At 41.6% G+C, this 17,861-nt stretch overlaps 1 protein-coding gene across 16 annotated transcripts in view; it reads right to left on the minus strand.

Annotated features, from left to right (window-relative positions):
- Positions 1 to 17,861, minus strand: part of KALRN (kalirin RhoGEF kinase) — a 673,187-nt gene that overhangs the window by 309,758 nt on the left and 345,568 nt on the right. For 14 of the 16 annotated variants that reach the window (XM_043875040.1, XM_043875043.1, XM_043875038.1 and 11 more), the window contains exons 11-13: positions 15,399 to 15,590; positions 3,915 to 4,123; positions 472 to 646 (exon numbers count right to left, since the gene is read on the minus strand). In XM_043875040.1, the coding sequence (XP_043730975.1) occupies positions 472 to 646; positions 3,915 to 4,123; positions 15,399 to 15,590 (576 nt within the window). The remainder of the gene's footprint in view (positions 1 to 471; positions 647 to 3,914; positions 4,124 to 15,398; positions 15,591 to 17,861) is intronic. The other 2 variants (XM_043875053.1, XM_043875052.1) reach the window with 1 other exon arrangement.

A 17,861-nucleotide genomic window follows, 5' to 3' on the forward strand; every position in this document is an offset into this window, starting at 1 on the left:
TTAATAAGCAGAAAGCAAACGAAGGATCTGGGTCTTCCTTCCTCTGACCCCTGACTTCCTGGCTGCTGTGTGAGTCCATCCAACCCCTAATCTGCAGTCACCAGCTGAGGAGACCACCCAATCTTAATGCCTTCCTACTCAAGAAGCTATAGGATTTAGCAAGTCTACCTCAGTCACCAAACGACTAACTCCATGGTCTTCCAGGAACCAAAGTGCCAAGTAAGAGTTCAGTGCAAACCAACAAACCCTTCCCAGTGGACTAATCCCAGAGACTGAGGAGAGGGCCTCTGCTTGGCAGTAGGGTGAAAGGGACTGGAAGGAATCCAACATGGTGAACATGAATTTGCTGATCCCTAAAAATGTATTGTGATGCAAAGTTCTATCCAGTCCCCTTAGTCTAGCTCTGGGGCAGTGCCCTGGGCCAGGAAGCAGCCTGCCTTCCACCTGCCCACACCTCCTCCCCACATCTACCTCAATGGTGTACTGCTCAAAGATGCGCAGCTGCAGGAAGATGTCCAGCTTGATCTTGCGTTCGTGGAACAGCTCCTCCATTTGCACCTGGGCGTCATCCAGCTGCTGCAGCACTGACTCTATGTGGCTGATGGAGCTACTATGGGGCGTCTTGTTGTTGGACACAGCTGAGTCCCTGTGGCACAGTGGGAGAGAGAAAGGAGGGGGCTTGTCATATTAAAAGTGACAGTGGAGAGGGAGCCTTCCTTGTCTCAGCAAGGGGGATGGGAATCAATAGAGTCACTCAAGCAATAGATGTTTATCAGACTTCTATTGTGAGCCTGGCACCATCTGCCTAATAGGTGAACCAAAGATACATGTACCCTTTTTGGGGTTCACAGCACTGTAGCTAAGAGATTAGCTGCTGTCCTATTCCTCGCGCAGAACTGTGACAGGAATCAAATGAAATAACACATGCAAAGGGGCTCTACAAATATCAATGAAATGGAATGGTTCCAAACATATATGTAGTCTAATATACACATATTTCAATATACACACACAAATACACATATCACGATACATAAAGGCAGACAAATTAAAAGTATATGGAAAAAATCCTTCCTAGTTTTTACTCACAGGATCATGGTTAAAGTAAAGTGAGATCATGGTTGCAAAAACCATTTATCCCCTTTATAATTCTATGCCAAAGTTATGGCTGGTGTTATTTAATAGGCTTCAAGCTATACTTAGGAGAGCTTGAGGTCTTCAGGCTGCAAGCCTGGCTCAAATCCCTGCTCTGACATACATGGGCTGGTGGCCTTGGGAAATCTCCTCCCTGAGGCTCAGTTGCCTCCTGTAAAGTGGATTTAATAATCCCTGCCCTGCTCATGGCATGGTTTGCTGTTAAATAAGATGGCATGTATGACCGTACTCTGTGACCAGGAATGTGCTGTATGAATGACTGTTAATTCTGAAAGATGTGTCAGGTTCTGACTGGGGCACAGGTCCAGTTGGGGAAAGTAGAATCTAGGGCACAAGAGGCTGAACAACCAACAAAGGCTTCACAGAGGATGAGCCCTGATTTGAGCATTAGAAGAAAAGGATGAGCCAAGTAGATGGGAAGGGTGGGCTTTCCGAGCAGAGAAGGTCCGTACAAAGGCAGGAAGGGGAGGTGACACAGAGGGAATAGAGAGATAAACATTGATCTGCTGAGACAAGTGAGGTGGTAACATCTCCAAAGAGACCATTACAATAGAAAAACTGGAATTCAATAAGTTTAGATTCTATAGGGCCTTGAGTGAGTAAGCTAGAGCCCCTACACTTGAAAGAAACAGGCACATTCATTATCTCATGACATCTTGGTTTCTGATACAATCTAAGAAGTCAGAGGGTAAAGTCCTTAGTACTGAATGCTCTCAGCAGCAGCTTTTCTGAAGACCGGGTCTTTTTGGCCTGTGTCTGTCTCAGAAGCAATGGTGTCGGAGCTCGCACTGTTACTGGAGGAAGCACAAGGCCAAGAGCCTCCCCTTCTGTCACCTAGAGAACTTATAGTCCCTCTCTTCTCACCTTGGCCTATTTGGGCTTGAAAGCCCACCATGCACAGCTTCCCCCAACCATGAAAAGAACTCAGGAAGAGTACTGAACACTATACATTGTGCATTTGCTGGGAACAGTACTATTGGGAGGATGTGACTACTATTTCTGATGGCTCCCCTCAGTCTTTCTCTCAGCTTCCAGAAGGAAAAGGATGATTTCTGGTCCCTTTGTATAGCACTTCTGTCACTGTCATATACACTAGAATCAAAGAGATAATGTGAAAGCACCTTAGGTGCTTCAGTGTGAAGAGTCATGAGGCCTAGGGAAGATGTGTGAACTGGTGTGTGTGAGGCATCCTGCCAGTGTCTACTAGGGAGCCTAGGTGAGTGTCAGACTAGTGGAGGAAGGAACAGTCACCAGTGGTTCTTGACACATGCCTGTGGTCCTCTCCGAAATCCATAGAACTTAAACTTGTAGGACAGGCATCAGCCATCTCATTGCCTCCACCAACACTGAGTAGCCTTCAGCCCTCAGGCATGGTGCAAGGTGGGCAGGGCATCTGCCACAGACTCCGCCCCACAGAGAGGCCAGCCAAGCTCGTGGAAAGCGTTCGGAGAAAAAACACAAAAGCCATTACATAATTCTAGAGTTGACAGGCTCCTAGAGTGAACTCCTTAAATCACACAGATGAAACAGCTGTGGCCTAGAGAGGTTAAGTGATTGCTCATTATTTGGAATTTTCCTCAGAAGCAAATAACAGTGGAGTTTTCTAGGTAGGCAGACAAAACTGTCATGTACTATACATTCATGAAGATGAACCAGGGGAAGAAAGGAAAGAGGCTGTCTTGTTAGTATGCAATAGGAGGACTCAGAACATGGTGTGTGAATGTTTGGAATAGAAATGATCAATCCAACAGAAAAACATGCCAGGGCTATCTTAAGGTAAGTTCTTATTTATCTAATCGGACAGCTGGTTTGGGGGTGGGGGTGGGGGGCGGGAGGAAGCCTCTCCAACTGAAGAAATTCCCTCTGGCCTCAGGATTGTCCTGGTCTTGTTGATGAGATTATTGCTATCTGGACCTGGCAGAGGTCCCAGCACTCAGTGATCTGGGGATAGGAACAAGTCCCCGCAGGCAGACATCATTAGTGCCATCAAATCCTATTTACATATCACCTGGGCACATGGCCGGTTGCTGAGGGCTTGCTCAAGGCCTCATGACACTTTATCTGAGGAGCTGATGCCCTTGACAGCGACAGGAAACTAGATATTGATGCAAATGGAAAGGAGGCAATGGGGTGGATTATTATAAATGAATATAAGGTGTCAGACAGGATTTTCTAAGATTCATTCTTAGCTATATTTGTTTAGGGCAATAGAGAAGGAGTTTTATTTTCTGGGTACCAAGGAATGGTAGAAAGGTCATATGTGGGTAAGCAGAGAGCACAGTAGGACACATCACACACTCTCTACATTTGCATTAGGCCAAAGACAATCATTTGGGGTCACATATTACTGACTGGAGCACTGGAATTCAGAATTAGCCCAAGACCAGATGCCAAATAACACTATGTTCCATAATGGCTATTTCTTCACATGATCAAATATGCCATCATTTTTTATGAAGATGCTGTTTATTTTCTATTGAATATTGCTAAATTTTTATTGTATTTATATTACTTATAGATCACTGAATAACATCTTCAATGATACATAATTCTGTGAAACATAAGAGCTTTTCCACTGACTAATTCATTCTAAATTCAAGTTGGGTATGGTGCAGGCATTTTTATATCTGACAGATGGAGAAACTGAAGCTCACACAAGACCACAAAGCTGGCTGCAGCTGAGCCAAGACCAGGACATGATGACTTATCTCGTGTCTAGTCCAAGGCATTTCCCACTGGAAAGCACCGCCCATGCTGACCTGGCCTCGCTGGGCTCCCCCAGGGAGGGAGGCGCTGACCTGAGTTGCTGGATAAGGTCTTCGCCCTCCTTGATGACATTAAGTGTGGCATCCAGAGTGGCGGTCTGCTGCTGCTGGAACTGCTTGATCAGTTCCTGGACCGCATCCACAGAGTCTGCACAGACATCCTCCAGCATCTCCTTCTGAAGGTCTTCCATCCATGTCCATAGCTGTGGGGGATAGAGAAAGCAGAGTCTACTCAGGGCACATGGGAGTGGACGGCTGGGATTAAGGGCAAGAGTGTGGAACTCAGGTCATCCAACCTACCCTTAACTACTCAGTTCAATATCAGACTGTCCTAATCAGCACCCTATGGGTCAGTTTGCATCTCTGTATTTATATTCACTATCCATCTCTGCTAAGTTTACTCCACTAGTACAGGCATTCCCTAAGGACAGGAATTACCCTCTGCCTTACTTTCTAGTGGTTCTGGAAAACTGGTCTTAGAGCAGGAAGCTCACTCATTTTTGAGAGAGTGGGAAGAACAGGAAACTGATGATGGACAAATTCTATTTCATCTTTCATAAAGGACGACTCTGCACACTTCCTGCAGATAGCTAGAGGCTGATTCCCAGACATGTATCATGATTTTACAAATATACAAGAAAGAATGGGATGTTCACTAAGAACCAAGTGAAGATTAATTAAGAAAATACGTGCTAGGCTAAACTATTTTTTCTTCTAAGGACTGCTTTGTTGGTTAGAAAGCTGACTGCTAAAGAGGTATAGCTTATCTTAATTTCAATATAAGACATTTCCATCATGATATTCAAGATGTTGAAATGCAATCAGGATGATATTACTGGTCAGACAACTTTAAAAGAGCTAAGAGTAGTGTTTTGAATGGAATAAGTACTGGAAATGATGAGGAGTTGAATTGAAATACTAAAAGTTCATTTATTGATAGCTCTTCCTCATACTGAAAACCGGTGGACTTCCACAGTGCTCCACTTCTAAGTGCTCTCATTGAGCATTTTCATGAATGGTCGAGGGAAAGACATGTCTGATGTTTGCTTAGAAACAAGGACCCTTCCCCTTGTTAGCAGAAAAGATAAGCTCATGACTCTACCAGGAGAAAAGCCAGTAGAGAGAAAAAATTGATAGAAGGAGCCAGAAGATGCAGATTGTGACTGCTGTTCTTCCCATAACCTGTGGTGTCTTTGAGTATGTCACCTTTGCTTGTCAGACTTCATGTGTAACATAGGCTGAGGAAAGCATAAAATAAAATAGTTAACTTACAGTTCTAACATTCTGTAAGTTTTCCATGTTAAAAACATGGATAAATATCCATCTTAAGAATATTATTTCATCTTGTTGGTTCTCAGTATGGTAAACCATGGTGTGGCCTTTGTAACAAGGGGTTAGAAAAGAGACAATAAAGAGAGACAAAAATAATCTTCAGACTTTTGACAGGTTATTCTTGTCTTTAAGAGAGGAAAGGCCTTAAGTGTGACAGAAGAGGTTGAGTTCATAAGATTAAGAAGCCCTGGAGGTAACAAATAAAAGGGGAGTGTTCTTTTTGGACAGGTAAGAACTTCTCTGAGCCTCAGTCTCCTAATCTACAAAATGGGAAGAAAAAGATTTGACCTGCTCACTTCAAAGATTATGAAAAATCAATTATTTACTTATTATCAATGCTTTAAATAAACAGATAGCATTATTTTTTTTAACAGATAGCATTATTAATAAGCCTATTGCAAATTATTATTCAGTGTTTCTGTCATTTAGCAGCTTGTGTCTGGTTTAGTTCAATTTACTTATTTATTTTTTTTACAAATAAGCTTTCTGTTGTAAAACACAAGTTTTCCAGACTATTTAAGCTCAGGTACATTATCCTATAGGTATGAATGTATCTATTTCAAATCAGTATGAAATCAGAAAGTTCAGGATATTGGTCACTACAATTTAAAGTTACTTCAGACTTTCTGGCTGCTGTTTTTCCTGGGGCAAAACCATTTTCCAACTGTGCTGAAGTCCTTGGGTATGAGACAATGGAATCTCTGAAAAATTGCTATATAGAGAGGCAATATAGCATAGCAGTTAAGAACTTCTAAATCAACAATACATTAATTAAAAAACTAAATAATAAAGGAAGGAAGAAAGAAAGAAAGGGAGGGAGGGAGAGACAGAGCGAAAGAAAAAACAAAAGAAAGGCAAGAAAGAAAACACACCCAGTTCTACCACATATTACCTCTATAACCTTGGACAAGTAATGTACCCTCTTTACACCTCAATTTTCCTTGACAGTAAAATGAGAATAGTAATAGTTGTTATCCCTACAGAGTTGTAAAGATTATCAATAAATTGATATGTGTGTGTGTGTATGTGTGTGTGTCTTTATGTATACACACACAAATAAATGAGATATATATGTATATATACATACACACACTCTACATTTATATACATTTTATATATAAATATATACATACACACACTCTACATTTATATATATTTTATATATAAATATATACATATGATATGCATATCACTTAGAAACAGTGCCTGGCATATAGTAAGTGCTAGATGTTATGATATTTTTATTTTTTTTATTTTTTATTTTTATTTTTTTTTTAGATATTATTATATTTTAAAGATATTTTTATGCAAGTCACCTCCAGTTCCCACTAGAAGACAGAGGAAAAGTTTGAAGTACTCCATTTTTAAATTGGTAAAAGATCGATACTGGATTTGATCTTTCAATATGCTAACATGAGCTGGGCCCCTCTTTTCTGTTTTTTGCAACTTTGTCCTGGGATACCTAAGGAAAACCTAGAGATTGAAAAGTCCAGAAATTTCCTTTTTAAAAAAGCAAGAAAAGACAGGATTATGTGAAGAGAGAGAGAGATTAAAATTGTGGCTAGGAAAGAGGTCACTTAAGAAAAACAAACTTAGTGTGTCCAGATAGAAAAGGCACTGGATGGAAGACTGCTCAGGATGAGGCTGGTATTCCTATTACAAGAATGAGAGAGGACAGAAGCTTATAGATATCTTAAGGAATTTATTTTATTCAAGATAATTTTGTTCTCAGTACCATCCTTAAGCTATTTTAATGGCTTCATAGCTTGGAGTTCATTTTTTTCTCCTCTTCAGTAAAAACTTAAACACTTCTGGTGTAGGTCTAGGGAAGAAAGTCAGCATTATTCCTTTCTGAGGAAATCCACCATGACTCATGACACTCCCTCCACCTGGTAGCCATGTAGCTAAATTGTAGGGACCAAAGATCAAACTTGCCAAAGACGAGATGTCAGTGTAACAACAAAAAGACTAGAGAAAGATCAGGTATGTCTGAGGAAATGCACTGACCTCAGGAGTCAATATCATTTTAATAAAAATGTGTCCTACTCCTGTATATTCTCTGATTAATGAGTTGAAGTTGATTTTTCACATTATCAGGTCATATATTCTACTTCATTGTAAAGAAAATCTTGTCTATGGTAGATTAAAACCTACCACTAAGGGAAATCAACTAAGAAGTCAATGATGTACAACATAGATGCCACTCAACAACAGAGGAAACTATAAGCAAAGTGAAAAGACAACCTTCAGAATGTGAGAAAATAATAGCAAATGAAGCAACAGACAAAGGATTAATCTCAAAAATATATAAGCAACTCCTGTAACTCAATTCCAGAAAAATAAGAGACCCAATCAAAATGTGGGCCAAAGAACTAAACAGACATTTCTCCAAAGAAGACATACAGATGGCTAACAAACATGAAAAGATGCTCAACATCACTCATTATCAGAGAAATGCAAATCAAAACCACAATGAGGTACCATTACACGCCAGTCAGAATGGCAACTATCCAAAAGTCTACAAGCAATAAATGCTGGAGAGGGTGTGGAGAAAAGGGAACCCTCTTACACTGTTGGTGGGAATGCAAACTAGTACAGCTGCTATGGAGAACAGTGTGGAGATTCCTTAAAAAACTGGAAATAGAACTGCCATATGACCCAGCAATCCCGCTGCTGGGCATACACACTGAGGAAACCAGAACTGAAAGAGACATGTGTACCCCAATGTTCATCGCAGCACTGTTTACAATAGCCAGGACATGGAAGCAACCTAGATGCCTATCAGCAGACGAATGGATAAGAAAGCTGTGGTACATATACACCACGGAATATTACTCAGCCATTAAAAAGAATGCATTTGAATCAGTTCTAATGAGGTGGATGAAACTGGAGCCTACTATACAGAGTGAAGTAAGCCAGAAAGAAAAACACCAATACAGTATACTAACACATATATATGGAATTTAGAAAGATGGTAACGATAACCCTGTATGTGAGACAGCAAGAGAGACACAGATGTATTGAACAGTCTTTTGGACTCTGTGGGAGAGGGCGAGGGTGGGATGATATGGGAGAATGACATTGAAACATGTAAATTATCATATGTGAAACGAATCACTAGTCCAGGTTCGATGCATCATACAGGGTGCTCAGGGCTGGTGCACTGGGATGACCCAGAGGGATGGGATGGGGAGGGAGGTGGGAAGGGGGTTCAGGATGGGGAACACATGTACACCCATGGCAGATTCAAGACAATGTATGGCAAAACCAATACAATGTTGTAAAGTAAAATAAATAAATAATTTAAATTAAACAAACAAACAAAAAACATAGATGCCACTCAGCCCAGTGGTCAGCAGCCTGATAAGGAAAGGAAAGGGCCAGTCTACCTTCAAGAGGATAAAATGTCAAGTAAAATTGCTATGGAATTTGACTCAGAGATAGGGAAGCACCAGAGACAAAGGGTTAGTGATAACATTTCTTCATTTTTCCTTCTGTAAAAACAAAAACAAAACAAAACCCAGATGGAACGAAGTTCTTTAATGGAATTGGTATATACTGGGGATAATTCTCAATCTTGCCCTTGTCCTAGCTCTATGATCATGGGAAAACTACTTCAAGTACTTCATACTTAAAGTACATGTGCATGAGTATGTGTGTGCAGGTGGGTTCTCCAGAAGCCAAGGTAAAGAAGAGAGTTGTAATAAAAATGCCTTCCTAAATTGAAAAAAACTGCAGTCACATCTTTGACACCAAGACACCCCAAGTCTAGAGAGTTTAGCAACACTTTGAAGATAATTGTACTACCAAGTTAAGATACTATTTAGTATCTGGAAGGCTTGAGTAGAGAACCACAGAAAATCATGCACAGTCGCCCCCTGGTTTCAGCAAGCTTAAATTGCAGGCTCATAGTTCTGAATAAGCACCTCTGAGGCATAAACATTAACATCAGTGTGACTAACCTATGAGTAAGGACCCATATTCCGTTCCTTAGGCTGTAAGTTTCCTATTACCTGAATTTCCTGTAGGTCTCCCTCTGTCTATGTGTCCATCTGACTTATTCTTGAAGAGCATGCCTAGATTACTTTGAAAAGAATCCAAATCAGAGAGTCACTTCTATTATTAATTTATTCATTATCAGGGAGCCAATGAGACTGAGTCAGAATGATCTTGCAGTTCAAGTTACCACAAACCATTGCCAGAATGAGGTGAAATCATGGAGTGAGTGAGGCAGCTTAGGAGCAGCTACCACACTTTTCTTCCTGCTGTCCTCCATTTCCATTTCTCTCCCCTAGGATAATCCTCTTAACCCTCTGGTTATCCACTGTCTAAAATATTAATTAGCACTGTGCCTCTGCCATAATCCACCTGCTCCTGAGAAAAAATCTCCTGTTTCAGCCATTTCCAGACCTTCTGTTCTTGATCAAACACACCTGTGCGAGGACCATTCTTTCAGGGTTCTGCTCTCTGCTTGGCAATAATTATTTGGGCCCTGCTTCCCAGGTGGGAGCCTGGTGGGCTACCATTCATGGGTTTGCAAAGAGTCAGACACAACTGAATATGCATGCACAAGATACATACACTTAGGTCTCTTAATGTGTTCTCTCAGAGAACACATTATGGCCCAAAATGCCTACATCTAAAAGAATGAACTGATTTGAAACTCTCTGAACTTTGGTAGAGGGGGAGTTAAGGCAGCCTTTCAATGAGCCTACATAAAGTTTGCTCTAAGACTGAAACCAGAGAGTTCAGGAAGGGCCAGTGCATGGACCCCATTCTGCTTACATAGAGGGGCAGCCTGAGAAAAGGGAAACTGAAAAGGGCAGGAAGGGAGGGACAAGGAGGGAAGAAACTAGGAGGTTTGTAGAAATAACGAGGCTTATGGACGAGAGCTTAAGGAAAGAGGTAATTTTACTCTGTTGCTTTCTCCTGTTGATTGGCTACACCATTTGCACAGTTCTGGTAGCCATTGTGCTGATACAACTGATTGACTCCTAGAGATGCGAAAGGAACACCAATTCCATGGGATGAATCACCCCTCCCTCATTTTGAAGGCATCATTTTCCTTTGGCATTGACTGTCAGTTTTTATCTCTTAAATAAATACCATACCAGCCTAACAACTGACATAGAAGAAGAAGAAGTTGTTTTGTTCTTAAGGCCGATAATCCCCTTTGAAAACTGATTCAGTTTTGGTTCTATAGTGGGCAGATAAAGGAATATGTGTGTATGCGTGTATCTATGGCATTTGTGGTGTACATACCCATTTGAGCAGGAAATAGCATGAAAGAATGATTTCACAGAGTTATAAACAATTGGAAATGGCATTTAATTAAACATCTAACAAAGAGCTGAAGTTGATTATCTTGGCCACATTCCTTAGTTAATTTGACTCTCATATTATGACTACAAAAATAATCTAAATACAGTTATTTTGAAAACCCAGCAATTGCAGCATTTCCATGGAAACAGAGCAAAGAGAGAATTCTGCCTGGACAATCTCTGTGGAGCAGATGACACTTGCCACAAATGCCTTTTTTTAAAATGACTTTTTTTCTCCTGGACAAAGAAAATGAGGACTCGAGTAAATACTTCTCCCTACATTCTCCCTGAGCTTTCCAGACCAGCAAACAGCCAGCTGGCCTCTTGTCCCCAGGCAAAAGGAAGATATTTGAAAGTTCAGCACAATTTCTATTAATAGCTGAGGTTCTGGATGCATAAGAAAGTTCCAAGCACATGTTTGTCACCTCTCTTTATTATGTAGCTCTTCTCTCAAAGTAGAGATGGAAAGTTTTGTTTTCATAAAATAACATTTATTGGGATTGTTCTTCACTTTCAATTGGAAATATTAAAGAAAACTTATAAAACAAATAAAATATTCAAAGGAAAATTAAATCATTCATAACATTCTTAACTTCTTTGTATGCTTCCTTCTAGTCTTCATTCTAAGTATGTGATCAAAATTGTGGTCATGATGGATATACAGCTTTTTATATATTATACCACAAGCTCTTTCTCATGCCATTAATGATCTTTGACAATGTGATTTATAACTGTATAATATTTCACTCTATAGATTCATTATGATTTAATGAATCACTTAACATGGAATATTTAGATGGTTTCTAATTATTCAAGGTTATTAATAACACTGCAATTAAATACTTAGAAGTTTTTAACCCTCCAGACGCCTTTAGTCACCAAGAATTCACAAAGCCAGCAAACAGAATCAAGCAGACTCTTGAATCTGCAGAAGAAACGAGCCTAGGGGACATCTTCTTCATATCTTCCTTCTGTTTCCCCTCTGATCCTAATTAAAGTACATCTTTGGTACAGCTGAGTAGAAAATTATTCTTCCATTCACTCTATTTACTGTAAGAGAGAAAAGATCCATAGCAACTCAAAATTCCCTCACAGACTTGTGGACTAGTAAACTTGGCTACTAACCTTGCCTTGAGTAAAAAATCAGAACTTTGCCTACAGAGTAAAGAGGATGGAGTCAAGAGTTAATTGACCAGGATCAGAAAGGATCCACATTTAGCAAGGTCTGAGAGCTGGTGTGTCTTGAGAGGCATTAAACAGAATAGGGAAAGAGCAAACCACAGGTGTTCCTTCATTAGCCCATTCAAGGATCCTCACTTCTGACTACCCAATAATCCATTTCTGCCTGCTACATAGGCTGTAGAGGAAAGCTCCCACAGGCAACTCAGATTCCCCACCTGCCTTTCTTTGTTTACACTGTCCGTAGAGTTCAAATCAAAGAACTGGAGTAGATGAATGATGCAATCGAATGGGCTTTCCCCCACCTTTTTATTTTTTCTATTTTCTTCTTTTTAGGAGAAGTGACTAGCTTCTCATTGTCAAGTAAGCCTGTTTAATATTTATTCAGTGTCACTAAGTATCAGACACAGCAGTAGAAATATTAGAATCTATGTTTACACATCTAAGCCCACATGTGTACTCTACATATGAGCACCCCCAATTTAATGAGAAAGAGTCAGTCATCTCAGTGAGATCCCAGCATTGTTGATGAGGTACACACACAGTGCTCCTATCCTGTCTGGGTAGGAAGCTGGAAGCCCCAGGGAAGAATTTCAAGGAAAAATGATGCCTGAGTTGAGTCCTCAAGTTCTTTACAACCTACTTCAGAGATGATCTAAGGGTAAATTTGGGAGGGAGTTTTCTACTAGGAAAAAGTAGGTATTAAAACTGTACGACTCAAATTTGTAATAGTCACCATCATAATTATCACAAAATAATAGAAGCTAAGTAATTACCACAAAGACACACAGCCATGCCCAGTAAAGACCTAGAAGGTAACTGAGAGGAAACAGGCAGATAAAAAGTCCTATAGGATGGCCCCCATGAGGAGCCCCACCATAATAGCCACTCAAAATGATACTTTTCTTTCCCTCCTGGAAAAACTTAGAATGTATGTGATCTGAGGGTTGTAGATCTCTTGAACAAAAAAAGCCTCACAATCATACATCCCTTTACATCCAGGCAGGACTGCTCCTAATTTCTCTCATATTTTGGGGCCCCAAAGTAATAGACTATGCTACTTGCTGACAGCCTCAAATAAATTCCTGGGTTTAGAAAACTCTTCCAAGTCTGTTTCCTGGCCTTTATATGAAAGGCCAATGAGAAACAGCAGGGGCTTTGCAGTCAGAAAGATCTGGGTTCAATCCTTACTTTTACCACATCCTCACTATAAGACCTTGAGCAAATTATTAATTTCTCTGATATATAAAATTAGAATTAAAAATGACAATTCTCATTGTTATTGACTAGACAGAGAAATAGTTAGGCACATAGTAGGGCAAATCCATTTTAGTTCCCTCTCCCTTTCTTCACCTGTCCCAGTATCATCCCACTTCCTTTGGTACTATTTCATATGAAATATGAACTGAACGATGGTGGGAAAACAAGTCTCAGATTCAAACAGGACCAAACTTAGCAAGGTTTGAGAGCTATCTTGGAAAAGAATGGTTAATAACTGCATCCCTGACTATTCTTTTACTTTTTTCATCTAAGAGCTACCCTGACTCTGTCTTGGGGTTTGAAAAGGTAAAAAGATGAGTAAGGAGAAGGAAGAAGGGCAGACGAGCAGAGGAGATACGAGAGGGAGAAAGGAGGACAGAATGCATGGTAGCAGGTAAGAACACAAGCACAGAATTTAGGAAGACAGGTCAAGACCCTGCTGTACTGAGCAGCTCTGTAACCTTAGACAGGTTCTTTTCTGGGCCTTAGCTTCTTTGTTTGAAAATATGTTTAATAAAGTCTGTATCGTAAGATTCTCATGAGGATTACATGTGATGCTGTATGTGTCTAGCAAGTAGTAAATATTCAATTAGAAAAATACACTACCTAATATACACTGAGTGCTTGCAACAGACCGAATCTTAGGCTAGATAAATCACATATATCACATCAGGCTTAACTACTATTGTTAATTATGATTATCGACATCAAATAAAGAAGAAGAGGAGAAAAAAAAGAATCTTGAACTCACATTAGAACCATAAAGAGCCTTAGGAACATTGAGTCTAACTGCACAATTTTATAAATGAGGCAACCTAAGGCCAGAGACACTGTGATTAGCACAAACACACAGGATTTTATAGCAGCAGGATCTGGACTGGAATCCCACCCTCCTAATTCCATGTCCAGAAGGTTGGAGATGCAGCTAGAGAGGTTTCCTGGGAGCTTCAGTTAACTTTCCAGGAACGGCACTTCCCTGGAAACTAACCTGGTCCACACCTCCTTTGGCAGCCTATAGCCCCACAGTCCTCACAAGGAACATGGCTCTTGTTCATTCACGCTCCTTTCTCTCACCCACAGGCTCATAATTAAAAGAGAATACACATGTCTTTGATTTCTGAGACCTTATTAAGAATCAAGTAAGCCACAGCAAGCAGACAACCAGGCAGGAAAACTTGGATTAAAGCTAATCCCCCCACCCCCACTCCCCTTGCTTTACAGACACTCATCAGAGGGTGGTTGTAGGTCCCATGGAGAAGCAGCAGAGCCAGCTTCACAGGGCTCCCCAGCCCTTCATCTGCCTGGGGAATCTCAGTTTAGAAAACATCTTTTCATGTTTAACTCTGATAGACACTGCAATGATCTGCATTCATTCCCACAGAGTGTTAGAAAAGCCTGTGAAGGAGGAACAACCAGGCTTCTTAAGGCATTTTGAATATCAAAAATCAATTTAATTAAGTAAGGTTAATTTTTCTTCCTGAGCAGCAATCCAACTTTAATGAATACTTCATTAAAATTAATTCCTGGGGGAATACAAGCATGTATACACCTAATGAGTTCATCTGTCAAGGGTGTTATTACAGAAGATGTTAAATGTGCCTCCTCACTGGCCACTTAGACTGCCTGGTGTTAATCAGAGCCAAAAAGCAACCATAGGTCTGCAACTCTCCTGCTCTCTCCATAGAGAGAGACTCTTTGATCCTGCCAACAATGTAACATGATCCGTCCTCCTCTCTCCTGTCTTCACTCTGTGAATGATTCAGGGGCCAGATTTAAGTCCAGCCTCCTGCGCCCCAGTTTCCCTCCCTTCACTGGCTTTTACTCCACAGTGAGAAAGGTTAGGACACTCTCACTTTATTAGCACACAGTGGCAGATTTCATATAGATGATTTAATCCTCTGTTAAAAAAAATAAAATAAAAACACTGAACAGATTTGCAAACTCTGTATATTCCCTGCTGGTAGCAAAGACGATTTAAGTTCTGCAGGGCTCTGATTTCTGATGGGAAACATCAACCAAGAGAAACTGGGTGTTGCGTGGGAAAGGAATCTCTGATCCTCTATTATTGCCTCTTAAGGTGACTATTTCTATACCAGGAATTCCCAAATTTCTCCAGTTGCAGACTGAATGCTCTAACAGACTCCCCAAACCATCTGCCTCCTCACCCCTCTCCTCACTAGGGATAAGGAGGAAATTTTGCCCCATATTGGTTGAGACCTCAGTGCAGATTATCAGAAGCAAGTTGTTAATATCATCAACCTCAGGGGGCTAGTAACTTCCAGACCACCCAGGACACCAGGCAGACCTCGGGGAGCTAGGAAATTGACCTGACTGTTCCAGAACAAAGCAGCCCAGCCCAATGCCCCTCCTTGCTAACTCTCCATACCTCTTTGGTGTGAGTATGGAAGGAGACAGACATGTCCAGCAGAAGCTTCCGCTGCTCCACCCTGCGCACGAAGTCTTGGATGCGCACCTCCAGGTGTCTAGCTGCCTTGTAGATCTCCTCCGGGTCACATTCCCCAGTCTGAGCCAGCTGCTCTGCCGCTTCTAGGAGCTTGTCCGCATTGGTGTATGTATTCTGCCAGCAACGACAGTGAAGAAAAGTCAACTTGCAGTCACGAATGGAGCTTCACGTCTTCCCCCAGCCCACCAGGGCTGCCCAGAGCTGGAGCGCAGTGCGTGGGCGCTGAGCCCAGAGCTCCCTAATCTGGCACGGAGGAGCTGAGCGCCCAGCTCACCCACCACCTCGCAGCAAGCCAGCAGCCTGCCTGGCAGCTCAGCACAAGCGGGTACTAGCTCAGTGCCTCCTCTATCCCTGGGATTTCTCCCAGGTGGGGTGTCCTGGAAAGAAGTGAGCAGACACGCTAGAATCTCTATTCCTCAGCCTCGCCTGGACCCCCTACCCTTAGGGAGATCCATCACTGCCCTCACCTCTCAGGCCAGAGTTGAAGATACTTCATCCACAAAGATCAGCTGGGTTTCTATATGAGAACACCAGAGAAATAATAACTGGGAAACTCGTATGACTTTTCCCCCAAGTCCCTTGTAACTACTGGTGTTTATCTTTTGGAACAGAGCTATCTCTTTGGAGGGGAAAGGGTCAGAACTCAGGGAGCTGACAGAAGGAAGCAGTCACAGCCAGAGTGAGGAGATGCAGGCAATTCTCTGCGTGACCAGCAAAGGCATAAAGCTTGCGGGAAGGTTGGGCAGGTGTCTGGTGATTTTGTTTATCTTAAGCTACTGCATGCACGCACACATGCACACGCATTCTCACACACACACTCTCCTCCAAACCCCTGTCTGTGTTCTTCAGAGCATTTTGAAAAGCAACCAGCTTGTAATTATTGCTCATCAGGATGGAGTCACTGCCTCTGAAATACATGTATGTCAGTTATTACATATATGCCATGGATACAATTTTTCCTGGGTAGGCTTCCTGTAAAAGAGAGTTCCAGACAGACTCTGAATTAGAGCTGGTGGCTCAGATATACATTATATTTCTCAACACCCTTATAATGACACAAGGCCCAACAGAGTGATGAACAAGTGAACTGGTGATGATATGAAACTGGCAGCAGAAACAGTCAGGATCAAGTGCAAAGTGAGTGGAGAAGTGGAATGGATTTTGTAGCAATGATTGTGTGTGGTGCTTTACTTTGCGTATATCTGAGTGGTCTCTGGTCCCCGGAGAGTTCTTTAGACTCACCTGAAGACCCGGCTGTTAAAGGTTTAATTGTGTCCCCTCTAAATTTGCATATTGAAGCCCTCAGCCCCAAGACCTCAGAATGGGGCCCTTATTTGGAGACAGAGTAACGGCAGAGGTAATTAATTAAGATCAAGTCATAGTGAAGTAGAAGGATTCCTAATCCAATATGACTGCTGTCTTTACAAAACTAACACCTTGTAAAGAGACAGACCCACACTCCGGGAGAACACTGTGTGGAGCTGAGTGTGGGAATCAAGGAATGTCAAAGCCAAGGAATGCCAAAGAGTGCAAACCCGCAAACCACCAGGAAGTAAGAGAGAGGCATGAAACAGATTCTTCCCCATTTACCTCAGAAAAAACAATCCTGCTGACACTCTGTTCTTGGGTTTCTAGCCTCCAGAGCTGTGAGACAATACATTTCTGTTGTTTAAGTCACCCAGTGTGGCATTCTGTCATGGCAGCTCTAGCACACTATTACAGTGAGGTGGAACTTCCCAGATGCCATTGAGCCAGCTTCTTGATGGAAGAATGAGCAGGCTTTCAGCAAACACTTGTCATGGCCTCAAGGGATGCCCAGAGAGGCTTCAGTGTATCCTTAAGGAATGCTGTCTGACAAGCAACTGCCCAAGTCACCGTCCCAAAGCAAGTGAGGTGGAGCTGAGGCTTGGGTGGGGATGAAAAAGAAGAAAAATCTTTTGGCCCTACTTGGGGGATTCATGAAAAACATGATACTTGTGAGAGGAAAGAGGCTTTGCCACTGAGTTAAGTAAGAGGATATTGATTCTGGAAAGCAAATGAAGGAAGCATGAAGAGTCATGATGGAAAAGTGGGAGAGAGAAAATGACAGGCAGGAGGAGACCTCTGGGGCTGTGGGCCAGGTTAAGGAAGCCTGAATTGTGGGGGTGGCCCACAATTTCTAGTAAATATACCTTGAGCTGATGGGAGAGTTTTTTCAAGAATTCTTCAAATCTTCCATTTTAAACTTTAGGGAATCTCAAGAAAGCCCAAAGAAACCCCAAAGTTGTGTTTTTGTAGTTTCTAGCCAATAAATAAAAATCTATGGCAGAGCCAAAGCAAGCTTGCTTTCCAGTTAAGTTTGGGACCAATAAGAGGTAAATAAGAAGCAAAAGTGAAGTGTCTACT

Source organism: Cervus elaphus, chromosome 19 (assembly GCF_910594005.1).
Source record: "Cervus elaphus chromosome 19, mCerEla1.1, whole genome shotgun sequence".
Classification (NCBI taxonomy): domain Eukaryota; kingdom Metazoa; phylum Chordata; class Mammalia; order Artiodactyla; family Cervidae; genus Cervus; species Cervus elaphus.